This window comes from Oncorhynchus mykiss, chromosome 10 (genome assembly GCF_013265735.2).
Source record: "Oncorhynchus mykiss isolate Arlee chromosome 10, USDA_OmykA_1.1, whole genome shotgun sequence".
NCBI lineage: Eukaryota > Metazoa > Chordata > Actinopteri > Salmoniformes > Salmonidae > Oncorhynchus > Oncorhynchus mykiss.
Window position 1 is genome coordinate 43,621,888 of NC_048574.1, and position 14,392 is coordinate 43,636,279.

General features: G+C 42.8%; 1 protein-coding gene across 1 annotated transcript in view; it reads right to left on the bottom strand.

The window, feature by feature from the left end:
• LOC110533959 (AMME syndrome candidate gene 1 protein) overlaps window positions 1-14,392 on the bottom strand; it is a 37,480-nt gene that overhangs the window by 6,015 nt on the left and 17,073 nt on the right. The window contains exons 3-5 of the mRNA XM_021618556.2: window positions 2,085-2,199; window positions 1,193-1,283; window positions 970-1,066 (exon numbers count right to left, since the gene is read on the bottom strand). Coding sequence (XP_021474231.1) covers window positions 970-1,066; window positions 1,193-1,283; window positions 2,085-2,199 — 303 coding nt within the window. The remainder of the gene's footprint in view (window positions 1-969; window positions 1,067-1,192; window positions 1,284-2,084; window positions 2,200-14,392) is intronic.

Here is a 14,392-nt window from a genome sequence, read left to right on the forward strand (position 1 = left end):
ATTCTACTATAAAGGAGGGGCTCATGAGACCTCTGAGTCAGTGGTCTGACAGAGTGCCTTGGTCTCATGACGCGCGCTCCCGACAGAGTTACCTCTCGTTCCAGTGCTTTTCTTCATTCTCCGGTTGGAACATTATTGATGTTTTATGTTAAAAACATCCTAAAGATTGATTCCATATATCGTTTGACATGTTTCTAAAGGACTGTAACGGAACTTTTTGAGTTTCTGTCTGGACGAAGTGCCTGCGCCTCATGAAGATGGATTAGTGGGCTGAACACGCTAACAACAAGTGGCTATTTGGACATAAATTATGGACTTTATGGAACTTTATGGAATAAATCAGTCATTTATTGTCGAACTGGGATTCCTGGGAGTGCCTTCTGATGAAGTGAATAACAGTTGTATCTTTTATCAATGTATATTATGAGTATTTCTGCAAAATCACTGGATGTTTTGGAATCAAAACATTACTGCAAGTAACGCGCCAATGTAAACAGATTTTTGGATGTAAATATGCACATTATCGAACAATACATATATGTATTGTGTAACATGATGTCCTATGAGTGTCATCTGATGAAGATCATCAAAGGTTAGCGAGTAATTTGATCTATATTTCTGCTTTTTGTGACTCCCATCTTTGGCTGGAAAAATGGCTGTGTTTTTTTTTACTTGGCTATGACCTAACATAATCATATGTTGTGCTTTCGCTGTAAAGCATTTTTGAAAATCGGACACGATGGGTAGATTAAAAAGATGTTTATCTTTCATTTGCTGTATTGGACTTGTTAATGTATGAAAGTTACATATTTCCCAAAAATATTTTTGAATTTCGCGCGCTGCCTTTTCAGCAGAATGTTGTCGAGGGGTTCCACTAGCGGAACCTCTGCCCTAGAGAGGTTAAGGCAAAACCAAAGCCAGCAGTGGAAGTCAGACAGCATCCGGTGTGAAAGGAGAGCAGCCTCTTACCTGGTCAACTTAATGGTCTTCCTGAAGTCATTTGTGATGGGAGCTTTGTAGCCTCCCTTTCGTAGTAAGGAATCTATGGTCTGAATGTGGTCCCATCCTGCACAGAGAAGGTTGATTCCTCTTGAATATCCCCCTTTATGTCCCCCTTGAATACCACTTCTCTCTACAACAAAGACCTCCAGTCATTCAGAGATCATAAAGGTGGACACAGGATTCCACTTACCTTGCTCTTTTGCGACCTCTGGTAGATAGGTGGCGGTGCGCTTTGATCCTTTTTCATTGAAAAACTCTATCCTAATGCCATGAACACCCACCTACAGGCCAGAGAAAGGTGAGAGAGAGAGAAGAGACATCACTTTAATGACAGGACCAACAGAGAGAAATATCTATACGAACTACATGTCTTTGGCCACTGTCCAACCGACTAGAATGCCTAAATATGTCTTGCTGCACTAAGCCTAACCTACTGGATTCTGTTGTGTGAAGGGGGGGTGAGAGGCTGCGAGGGAATTGGAGGTTTAGGGTGAGGAATGGAGGGCCACGGTAATAGGAGAGTGAATGGATGGAGGAGACAGGATGTGTCCCTGTAAACCAGCACACTCGGCGCAGGGCCACGATCCAGTCAAGGTAGCTCAGAGGATTGTTCCCATTATAATCCAAACCGGTAGGTGATACACAATTCACCAACCCATGTCACAACCCTTGTTGCACCCTACCCCCCTGGGGCCCACTCCCTGCAGTATAGCCCATCTGGGTCAACAAGGTGACTGCTTATGTCCTCACCACAAAAACATATTGCCTGTGTGTGTGTATGCTGATTGTCTGCCTAAATCATCCTTGCAGTGTGAATCTGCAATCGGGTCCAGTTCATTCAGGACATGAAGGTGCCACTGCAGCAGAGCCCTTCCCGTATCCAATTCTCATCTCTACTTCACACTGGAGATTGTCTTTTACAGTGTGCTCTGTGTGGGAAGTGTACTGCTCTCCGGGGCACAGGCAATCTAAACTGCTGGATTCACATATGTGAAGGCCATTTCATTTCAAATAAAAATCAATGACTGAAGAGTATTGCATAAGATGAATTAATAGCTACCTGTCTTGTTTCAGTCTCTTACCTCCCAGTCAAGGTAATCACCGACGTCCTCGAAGTTGGTGAGCAGAGACACTGAGCAGAAGAGGCGTGGCAGCTCGTCCCTCGTCATGGGAGGAAAACGGCTGTCTTTAAGGGCACTGTGGAGACAAAGGCACGGGACGTTTAGGGCGAAAATAAGCATCATTACTTTGAACCAGTTCCAACTGGAAGACCAACAGATTATCAAGGACAATGTCTACCCAAAGTTATATTTGCATTTCATCTCACACTAAGCTGAGGGCATTATGGTTATAATGAAAATAAAGATCAAATCTCTTTGGTAAGAGAACATACAAATAAAGGAAACCCTGCAAGCATATTTCTTTATCCTTTCAGAAGACAGATGGCAATAGCCTTTAAGTGACATCTTCCACGATTCAAATCAAATAAACTGTATGTTTATTGGTCACAGATGCAGCGAAACGCTTGTGATTGTAGCGCCAACAGTGCAGTAATAATACGCACATAATCTAAAAAGAAAAAATAAATAACACAACGAGCAATGTCAGAGTCCGGAATATATTTAAGCAATAAGGCCAGAGGGGGTGTGGTATTTGGCCAATAAACCACGGCTAAGGGCTGTTATTTGGCACGACGCAATGCAGCCATATACCACAAACCCGAGGTTCCTTATTGCTATTATAAACTGGTTACCAACATAATTAGAGCATTACAAATGTAAAAAATGCTTTGTCATACCCGTAGTACAGTCTGATATACCACAGCTTTCAGCCAATCAGCATTCAGGGCTCGAACCACATAGGTTACACACACACACACGACCAAAAGTATATGGACACCTGCTTGTCGAACATCTCATTCCAAAATCATGGGCATTAATATGGAGTTGGTTCCCCCTTTGCCGCTATAACAGCCTCCACTCTTCTGGGAAGGATTTCCACTAGATGTTGGAACATTGCTGCGGGGACTTGCTTCCATTCAGCCACAGGTAGCGTTCTCCTGGCACCCGCCAGATCCAGATTCGTCTGTCAAAACTGCCAGATGGTGAAGCAAGATTCATCACTCCAGAGAAGGTGTTTCCCCTGCTCCATAGTCCAATGGTGTCGATCTTTACACCACTCCAGCCGACGCTTGGCATTGGCATGGCGATCTAAGGCTTGTGTACGGCTGCTCGGCCATGGAAACCCAGTCAGTTTGGAACTCGGGAGTGGGTGTTGTAACCGAGGACCGACGATTTTTACACGCTACGCGTTTCACCACTTGGCAGTGCGATTCTGTGAGCTTGTGCAGCCTACCACTTTGTGGCTGAGCCGTTGTTGCTGCTAGAAGTTTCCACTTCACAATAACAGCACTTAAAGTTGACCAGGACAGATATTTGACTAAGTGACTTGTTAGAAAGGTGGCATCATTTGACGGTGCTAGGTTGAAAGTCACTGAGATCTTCAGTAAGGCCATTCTACTGCCAATGATTGTCTATAGAGATTCCATCGCTGTATGCTACATCGCTGTACGCTGTATTATACATCCTTCAGCAACGGGGGTTGCTGAAATTGCCGAATCTAGTCATTTGAAGATGTGCATATATACATAACCACACATACATACAATATAAATAAATAGTAAGTTTGAACACGCCTCATTCCAGGATTTCTCTTTATTTTTTACTATTTTCTACGTTGTAAAATAATAGTGAAGACAACAAAACAACCAAAGCATTAACCTTTTTGGGATAGGGGGAAGCATTTTCCCTTTTGGATGAGCGTGTCCCAGATTGTAATATATGCATATTATTAGTAGTATTGGATAGAAAACACTCTGAAGTTGGATTTTTCTCAGGTTTTCGCCTGCCATATGAGTTCTGTTATACTCACAGACATCATTCAAACAGTTTAACATAACTTAAATGGCAGGTGAAAACCTGAGAAAATCCAACTTCAGAGTGTTTCCTATCCAATATTAATAATAATATGCATATATTAGCAACTGAGACTGAGGTCGTTTACTCTGGGCACCTTATTCATCCAAACTACTCAATACAGCCATAAGAAGTTAAGAACAAATTCTTATTTACAATGACAGCCTAGGAACGGTGGGTTAACTGCAATGATCAGGGGCAGAACGACAGATTTTGACCTTGTCAGCTCGGGGATTCGATCTAGCAACCTTCTGGTTACTGGCCCAATGCTCTAACCACTAGGCTACCTGCCACTCCTACAAATCATGTAGTAAATCATGTAGTAAACAAAAATACAAAACAAAAAACTGTTAAACAAATGAAAATATATTTTATATGAGAGTCTTCAAAGTAGCCACCCTTTGCCTTGATGACAGCGTTACACTCTCACCATTCTCTCAACCAGTTTCATGAGGTAGTCACCAGAAATGCATTTCAATTAACATAATTTCTTTCTGTCTTAATGCATTTGAGCCAATCAGTTGTGTTGTGACAAGATAGGGGATGGTATACAGAAAATAGCTCTATTCGGTAAAAGACCAAGTCCATACTATGGCAAGAACAGCTCCAATAAGCAAAGATAAATGACAGTCCATTACTTTAAGACCTAAAGGTCAGTCAATAAGGAACATTTCAAGAACCTTGAAAGTTCCTTCAAATGCAGTCGCAAAAACCATCAAGCGCTATGATGAAACTGGCTCTCATGAGGACAGCCACAGGAAAGGAAGAGCCAGAGTTCTTTGCTGCAGAGGTTAAATTCATTAGCGTTACCAGCTTCAGAAATTGCAGCCCAAATAACATCTCAACATCAACTGTCCAGAGGAGACTGTGTGAATCAGGCATTCATGGTCGAATTGCTGCAAAGAAACCACTACTAAAGGACACCAATAAGAAGAGACTTGCCTGGGCCAAGAAACAGAAGCAATGGACATGAGACAGGTGGAAATATGTCTGATGAGTCCATATTTTTGATTTTTGGTTCCTTCCGCCGTGTCACTGTGAGACACAGTAAGTGAACGGATGAACTACGCATGTGTGGTTCCCACCGTGAAGCATGGAGGTGGCGGTGTGATGGTGCTTTGAATACATTATTTTTTTCAATGACAGCCTAGGAACGGTGGGTTAACTGCCTTGTTCAGGGGCAGAACAACATATTTTTACCTTGTCAGCTCAGGGATTCAATCTTGCAACCTTACGGTTAACTAGTCCAACACTCTAACCACCTGCCCCACGAGGAGCCTGCCTGTTACGCGAATGCTATAAGAAGCCATGGTAAGTTGCTAGCTAGCATTAAACTTATTTTATAAAAAACAATCAATCATAATCACTACATGGTTGATGATATTACTAGTTTATCTAGCGTGTCCTGCGTTGCATACTATCGATGCAGTGCGCATTCGCGAAAAAGGACTGTCGTTGCTCCAACGTGTACCTAACCATAAACATCAATGCCTTTCTTAAAATCAATACACAGAAGTATATATTTTTTAACCTACATATTTAGCTAAAAGAAAGGTTAGCAGGCAATATTAACCAGATAAAATTGTGTCATTTCTCTTGCGTTCATTGCACGAAGAGTCATGGTACATGCAACAGTTTGGGCAGCCTGGCTCGTTGCGAACTAATTTCCCAGAATTGTACGTAATTATGACATAACATTGAAGGTTGTACAATGTAACAGCAATATTTAGACTTAGGGATGCCATCCGTTAAATGAAATACGGAGTTTCGTATTTCACTGAAAGAATAAACGTTTTGTTTTCGAAACGATAGTTTCCGGATTCGACCATATTAATGACCTAAGGCTCGTATTTCCGTGTGTTATTATGTCATAATTAAGTCTGATTTGAAAGAGCAGTCTGACTGAGCGACGGTAGGCACCTGCAGGCTCGTAAGCATTCATTCAAACAGCACTTTCGTACGTTTTGCCAGCAGCTCTTCACAATGCTTCAAGCATTGCGCTGTTTATGACTTCAAGCCTATCAACTCCCGAGATTAGGCTGGTGTAACCGATGTGAAATGGCTAGCTTGTTAGCGGGGTGAGCGCTAATAGTGTTTCAAATGTCACTCGCTCTGAGACTTGGAGTAGTTGTTCCCCTTGCTCTGCATGGGTAACGATGCTTCGAGGGTGGCTGTTGTCGATGTGTTCCTGGTTCGAGCCCAGGTAGCGGCTAGGAGAGGGATGGAATCTACACTGTTACACTGGCAATACTAAAGTGCCAATAAGAACATCCAATAGTTAAAGGTATATGAAATACAAATGGTATAGAAAAAAAACAGTCCTATAATAACTACAACCTAAAACTTCTTACCTGGGAATATTGAAGACTCATGTTAAAAGGAACCACCAGCTTTCATATGTTCTCATGTTCTGAGCAAGGAACTGAAACGTTAGCATTCTTACATGCACATATTGCACTTTTACTTTATTTTCCAACACTGTTTTTGCATGAGGCTAAATTGATTTTATTGATGTATTATATTAAGTTAAAATAAGTGTTCATTCAGTATTGTTGTAATTGTCATTATTACAAATAAAATAAAAATAGATATTTTTTAAATCACACAAAAAATAAAAATTGTCCGATTAATCGGTACCGGCCTTATTTGGCTAAGCTACAGGACTGTTTCACTAGCACAGACTGGAATATTTTTCGGGATTCATCTGATGGCATTGAGGAGTTTACCACATCCGTCACCGGCTTCATTAATAAGTGCATCGACGACGTAGTCCACACAGTGACCCAACCAGAAGCCATTGATTATAGGCAACATCCGCAATGAGCTAAAGACTAGAGCTGGTAGTTAAGGACTGGGACACTAATCCGGATGCTTGTAAGAAATCCCGCTACGCCCTCCGACGAACCATCAAACATGCAAAGCGTCTATGCAGGATTAAGATCGACTCCTACTACACCGTTAGACGCTAGTCTGATGTGGCAGGGCTTGTAAACTATCACAGATTACAAAAGGGAAACCCAGCCCCGAGCTGCCCAGTGGCGCAAGCTAAATGCCTTCTATGCTCACTTCGAGGAAAGCAACACTGAACTATGCATGAGAGCACCAGCTGTTCTGGGCAACTGTGCTCTCCGTAGCAGGATCACACATTGTCTGACAGTAAGACTTTTTTAACAAGTTAATATTCACAAGGCCGCAGAGTCCGACAGATTACCAGGACACGTATTCAGAACATGCGCTGGCCAGCTGGCAAGTGTCTTCACTTCACAATATTAACCTCTCCCTGACCCAGTCTGTAATACCTACACGTTTCAAAGAGAACACCATAGTCTCTGTGCCCAAGAACGCCAAGGTAAACTTCCTAAATAACTATCGCCCGTAGCACTCACATCTGTAGCCATGAAATGCTTTGAAAGGCTGGTCATGGCTCATATCAACACCATCATCCCAGAAACCACTCTAATTTGCATACCGCCCCAACATATCCAAGGATTGACACAATCTCTATTGCACTCCAACACTGCCTTTTCCCATCTGGACAAAAGGAACACCTACGTGAGAATGCTGTTCATTGACTACAGCTCAGCGTTGAACGTCATAGTGCCCTCCAAGCTCATCACTAAGCGAAGAACCCTGGAACTGAACATCTCCCTCCACAACTGGATCCTGGACTTCCTGGCGGGACGCCCCCAGGTGGTGAGGATTGGCAACACATTCGCCACGCTGACTCTCAACACGGGGGCCCCTCAGGGGTGCGTGCTTAGTCCCTTCCTGTACTCCCTGTTCACCCATGACTGCGTGGCCATGCACGACTCCAACACCATCATTAAGTTTGCCAACGACACAACGGTGGTAGGCCTGATGAACTTCGACGAGACAGCCAGAACGGAGGAGGTCAGAGACTTGGCAGTGTGGTGCCAGGTCATCCTCTTCCACAACATGAGCAAGACATCGTGGACTACAGGAAAAGGAGGGCCAAGTGCATACCCATTTACGTCGACAGGGCTGTAATGGAGCAGGTCGAGAGCTTCATGTTCCTTGGTGTCCGCATCACTAAGGAACTATCATGGTCCAAACACACCCAAGCAGTTGTGAAGGGGGCACGACAACCCCTATTCCCCCTCAGGAGGCTGAAAAGATTTGTCAAGGGACCTCAGCTCCTCAAAAGGTTGTACAGCTGCACCATCGAGAGAATAGTGACTGGTTGCGTCCCCGCTTGGTATGGCAACTGCTCGGCATACAGAGGGTAGTGCGTACGGCCCAGTACATCACTGGGGCCAAGCTTCCAGCCATCCAGGACGTCTATACCAGGCGGTGTCAGAGGAATGTCCTAAAAATGTCAGACTGTTCGCTCTGCTACAAGCGGCACCGGAGCGCTTCTACCCCCAAGTCATAAGGCCAAACGGACTATTTGCATTGACCCCCTTATTTTATTCTTATTCATAGCTTAGTTTTTGTACTGACACTCTTGCACAGGCGATGTACACTCACTGGACTCTAACCACACACACAATGACACTCCACTGCTGCTACTCTGTTTACTATTTATGCCTAGTCAATTTACTCCTACCTACATGTAATTAAATGTAATTGATTTAATTAAATCAATTACCTCGACAAGCCCGTTCCCATGCACATTGACTTGTATATTAGCCTTGTTATCGCTATTTTATTACCATTTTTCCTTTAGGTTATTCAGCAAATTCTTACTTTTAAAAAACTGCATTCTTGGTTAAGGGCTCGTAAGTAAGCATTTCATGGTAATAACTGTGGCATTCGGCGCGTGTGACAAATACAATTTGATTCGATTACAGAGTCAGCTAAGGCGGAAGAGTGCAGGGGACCCATTTCTGTGTATATGTGAGTATCTTTTCGTCTATTGAGTAAGACAACACAGCACCCTTCTACAGAACAAACAGCTAAGCCTCCTACAATCTAGACTCAAGAGCTTTCAGCTGGTCATCCTTCATTTCACAGACGCCCTTACACATCCCCTACGAGTCAGGACCTCCCAATATCTGTCATTTCTCGTGTTTCACTGGCCCCTCCATTTCCTGTATTAACAACATGGTTAATGACGAGGTGGGTGGAAAACATGATCATTTTCGTCACGATAAACAGGATTAGACAGTCCACCCACATTCTATAATGTCCTGACCAGCTATGACATCGGCTCTAAGAGTCTCAGTGGCTAAACAACAGCCATGGCTGGAGAAATTATTCTAATGCCAGTGTTGCATTCTCTGCAGCTCCCTTAAAAGATTCCATGGGAGAGAGAGGGGAATGCTTCGTGCTGCTGGTGGCAGAGCAGCAGAACAAACTGATTGATTAGAGGGGCAGGGTTGGCAAATATTCCTCAGACAGTAGACTCAATATGGATGCACAAACATTGCCCACATACCTCTGGAAATACAGGAGAGTAGTGAGGCTTACCCTCAGTATCAGATGAGTCATTATACAAATAAACCTGTAGTTTTCCTGAGCTGACCCTTTTATCCAAATATTATTAAGCCAAGCCTGTGTTTCACACGTGTTCACATTTTATAAGCTCCACTTAGGCCTATAGCTGAATACAAACACTGCATCCACTAAGTTGATGTGTCCACATTCCTTTGCTGGTGCAGTCATCATCAGTTCCAGTTCTAGCAGAGGGGAGTACAACAGGGACGTGACAAGTCTGCCTGGCTGGTAGTTTCAGAGCACGAGGGCCGTCTACTAAAACAAACCGATGATCTAACCCTCTACAAAATGGCTGCTCTGGACAGCACGCATAACACATTACAGAGACACAGCATGCTTTGTAAGATCCTCTAAGAGTGAGAGGTGGAGCAGGATGCTAAGCTGTTTATTCTCTACAGACCAACGCTGACGAGGTAGGCTTATCCATAAAACGCAGTATAATACCAGATGGACGCCAAACAGTGATCCGATTGTCATCTATCAACTAAATATTTTAATATATTTATTAATACCAGTTGTAGAGGGGCTACAATGAATGGATCTATGGTCCCAAAGATAAATGGCGGAAGTGATGAGCTTGACCTCCAAAACGTGGTCAGTTACCTCATAGTATATATATAAAACAGTACAACGAACACACACTAATGTATGACATTCCTACGGTGAATGACAGATTATTGGGCGGGTGAAGGTTTGCAGCAAGGGCCTTTTGACACGAGCGCAGATCACGTGAGGAACACAGAGAGATAGACAGAGAAACATTGAAACCGCTTGTATCCAGCCACTATAAAATGAATGCATTCTTTAATGAATTGTTTGCTCCTCTGTCTCATCCCAGCCACAGATGTATAAACACACACAAAAACAACACCGTATTCAACTGCATCCTCTCTCCCCCACTGTGAACCAGCGAGGCTATCAGGTTGGTTAACGCTCACTAACCCTGAGAAAGATGTTTAAGAAATAATATGACTAAAACAATAACCAAATGTAATACACATAGGCATACTTTGCATAAAATTAGATACCAACCTTATTTCCTTTTACAACGATAAAGTTTGATCATAAAAAGTTACTGGTTCTCCCCTCCCCCTGCTGTAAGCTAGTTATTGGGTAGCTAGGTCTTTAGCCAGCATGGAACAAAAGCATGGGAGAAAGTTGCCCGAAACTCTGACACTGTTGTAGTGTCATTACATCAAGAGACATGCCAAACGGGAGAATCCTACAAACTTCTTGACATCATTGATTGTCACCACACACTACAAGTCAAAAGTTCAGACCAACCTACTCATTCAAGGGTTTTTCTTCATTTGTACTATTTTCTACATTGTAGAATAATAGTGAAGACATCAAAACTATGGAATAATGCATATGGAATCATGTAGTGACCAAAAAGTGTTAGAAAAAATATATTTGGATTTGTTTATTTTTGATTGTTCAAAGTAGCCACTCTTTGCATTGATGACAGCTTTGCACACTCTTGGAATTCTCTCAACAACCCCATGAAGCTGGTTGAAAGAATGCCAAGAGTGTGCAAAGCTATCATCAAGGCAAAGGATGGCTACTTTGAAGAATCTCAAATGCATTTTGATTTGTTTAACACTTTCTTGGTTACATGATTCCATGTGTGTTGTTTCATAGTTTTGATGTCTTCACTATTATTTTACAATGCAGAAAATAAACTCAGCAAAAAAAGAAAAGTCCTCGCACTGTCAACTGCGTAAATATTGAATATATTGTGTAAATATTTGTATGAACATAAGATTCATCAACTGAGACATAAACTGGACAAGTTCCACAGACGTGTGACTAACAGAAATGGAATAATGTCACTGAACAAAGGGGGGGTCAAAATCAAGTCAGTCAGTATCTGGTGTGGCCACCAGCTGCATTAAGTGCTGCAGTGCATCTCCTCATGGACTGCACCAGATTTGCCCGTTCTTGCTGTGAGATATTACCCCACTCTTCCACCAAGGCACCTGCAAGTTCCCAGACATTTCTTGGGGGAATGGCCCTAGCACTCCAACAGGTCCCAGATCCAACAGGTCCCAGATGTGCTCAATAGCATTGAGATCCGGGCTCTTCGCTGGCCATGGCAGAACACTGACATTCCTGTCTTGCAAGAAATCACACACAGAACGAGCAGTATGGTTGGTGGCATTGTCATGCTGGAGGGTCATGTCAGGATGAACCTGCAAGAAGGGTACCACATGAGGGAGGAGGATGTCTTCCCTGTAACGCACAGCGTTGAGATTGCCTGCAATGACAACAAGCTCAGTCCAATGATGCTGTGACACACCGCCCAAGACCATGACGGACCCTCCACCTCCAAATCGATCCCACTCCAGAGTACAGGCCTCGGTGTAACGCTCTTTCCTTCGACGATAAATGCGAATCCGACCATCGCCCCCGGTGAGACAAAACCGTGACTTGTCAGTGGAGAGCACTTTTTGCCAGTCCTGTCTGGTCCAGCGACGGTGGGTTTGTGCCCATAGGCGACGTTGTTGCTGGTGATGTCTGGTGAGGACCTCCTTACAGCAGGCCTACAGTCCTCAGTCCAGCTTTTCTCAGCCTATTGCGGACAGTCTGTGCACTGATGGAGGGATTGTGCGTTCCTGGTGTAACTCGGGCAGTTGTTTCCATCCTGATGTTCGGATGTACCGATCCTGTGCATGTGTTATTACACGTGGTCTGCCACTGCGAGGATGAACAGCTGTCCGTCCTGTCTCCCTGTAGCACTGTCTTAGGCGTCTCACAGTAACGACATTGCAATTTATTGCCATGGCCACATCTGCAGTCCTCATGCCTCCTTGCAGCATGCCTAAGGCACATTCACGCAGATGAGCAGGGACCCTGGGCATCTTTCTTTTGGTGTTTATCAAAGTCAGTAGAAAGGCCTCTTCAGTGTCCTATGTTTTCATAACTGTGACCTCAATTGCCTACTGTCTGTAAGCTGTTAGTGTCTTAACGACCGTTCCACAGGTGCATGTTCATTAATTGTTTATGGTTCATTGAACAAGCATGGAAACAGTGTTAAACCCTTTACAATGAAGATCTGTGAAGTTATTTGGATTTTTACGAATTATCTTTGAAAGACAGGGTCCTGAAAAGGGGAAGTTTCTTTTTTTTGCTGAGTTTAGTAAAAATAATGAAAAACCCTTGAATGAGTAGGTGTGTCTGAACTTTTGACTGGTACTGTATATGTGAAAGTATGTGGACACCCCTTCAAATGAGTGGATTCAGCTATTTCAGTCACACCCGTTGCTGAGAGCTGAATAAAAATTGCGCACACCGCCATGCAAACTCTATAGATAAACACAGGCAGTAGAATGGCCTTACTGAAGAGCTCAGTAGCTTTCAACGTGGCACTGTCATAGGATGACACCTTTCCAACAAGTCAGTTCGTCAAATTTCTGCCGCTTGTGTGGTAGGCCACAGAATGGGACTGACAAGTGCTGAAGCGTGTAAAGTCGTCTGTCCTCGGTTGCAACACTCACTACCGAGTTCCAAACTGCCTCTGGAAGCAACGTCAGCACAATAACTGTTGGTCGGGAGCTCCATCCTGGAAATGTACCCAGACGCTCACCTGTACAGCAAGCTGTTCCAGGAACTAACAGGACCCTGAACAGCTTCTATCCCCAAGCTATAAGACAAACTATTAGTTTTAGTTTTATTTAGCAAACTATTAGCTACGCGGAATATCTGCACTAAGTCTTTTGACTCATCACATAAGCTGCTGTTACTGATTATTATCTATCCCGGTGTCTAGTCACTTTATCCCTACCTATATGTACATATCTACCGCTACCTCGTACCCCTGCGTATATAGCCAAGTTATCATTACTTATTGTGTATTTATTCCTTGTGTTATTTTTTTTTTTAAACATTAACTTTTTTTTTTGCGTTGTTGAATAGTAAGCATTTCACTTTAAGTCTACACCTTTCTTTCACAAAGTATGTGACAAATTAAATGTTATTTTAAAGTAAAATTGCCCAAGATTAACTACCTAATTAGCTTGATAAACATTCCTGACAATTCTATTTGGGCTAGTTAGCTAAATTATATGGCCAACATTGTCTATATGGATGCTGTTACAATAACCAAACACGATAAACTAATAATTTGCAAAACAATGTGAGCTGCTTTGTGTATCAGCAGATTTCCTTGAGATAATCTCGCAACAACACTGGGTCCATGTTGCTTGATAGAGGTCGACCGATTATGATTTTTCAGCGTCGATACCGATACCAATTATTGGAGGACCAAAAAAAAAAAGCCGATACCGATTAAATCGGCAGATTGTTTTTATTTATTTGTAAAATTGACAATTACAACAGTACTGAATGAACACTTATTTTAACTTAATATAATACATAAATTAAACCAATTTAGCCTCAAATAAATAATGAAGCATGTTCAATTTGGTTTAAATAACACAAAAACAAAGTGTTGGAGAAGAAAGTAAAAGTGCAATATGTGCCATGTAAAAAAGTTTAACGTTTAAGTTCCTTGCTCAGAACATGAGAACATATGAAATCTGGTGGTTCCTTTTAACATGAGACTTCAATATTACAAGGTAAGAGGCTTTAGGTTGTAGTTAATAATATTTTATAGGACTATTTTTTTCTATACCATTTGTATTTCATATACCTTAGACTATTGGATGTTCTTATAGGCACTTTAGTATTGCCAGTGTAATAGTATAGCTTCCGTCCCTCTTCTTGCCCCTACCTGGGCTCGAACCAGGAACATATCGACAACAGCCACCCTCGAAGCATCGTTACCCATCGCTCCACAAAAGCTGCGGCCCTTGCAGAGCAAGGGGAACAACTACTCCAAGTATCAGAGCGAGTGACGTCACCAATTGAAACGCTATTAGCGTGCAGCCCGCTAACTAGCTAGCCATTTCACATCGGTTACACCAGCCTAATCTCGGGAGTTGATAGGCTTGAAGTCA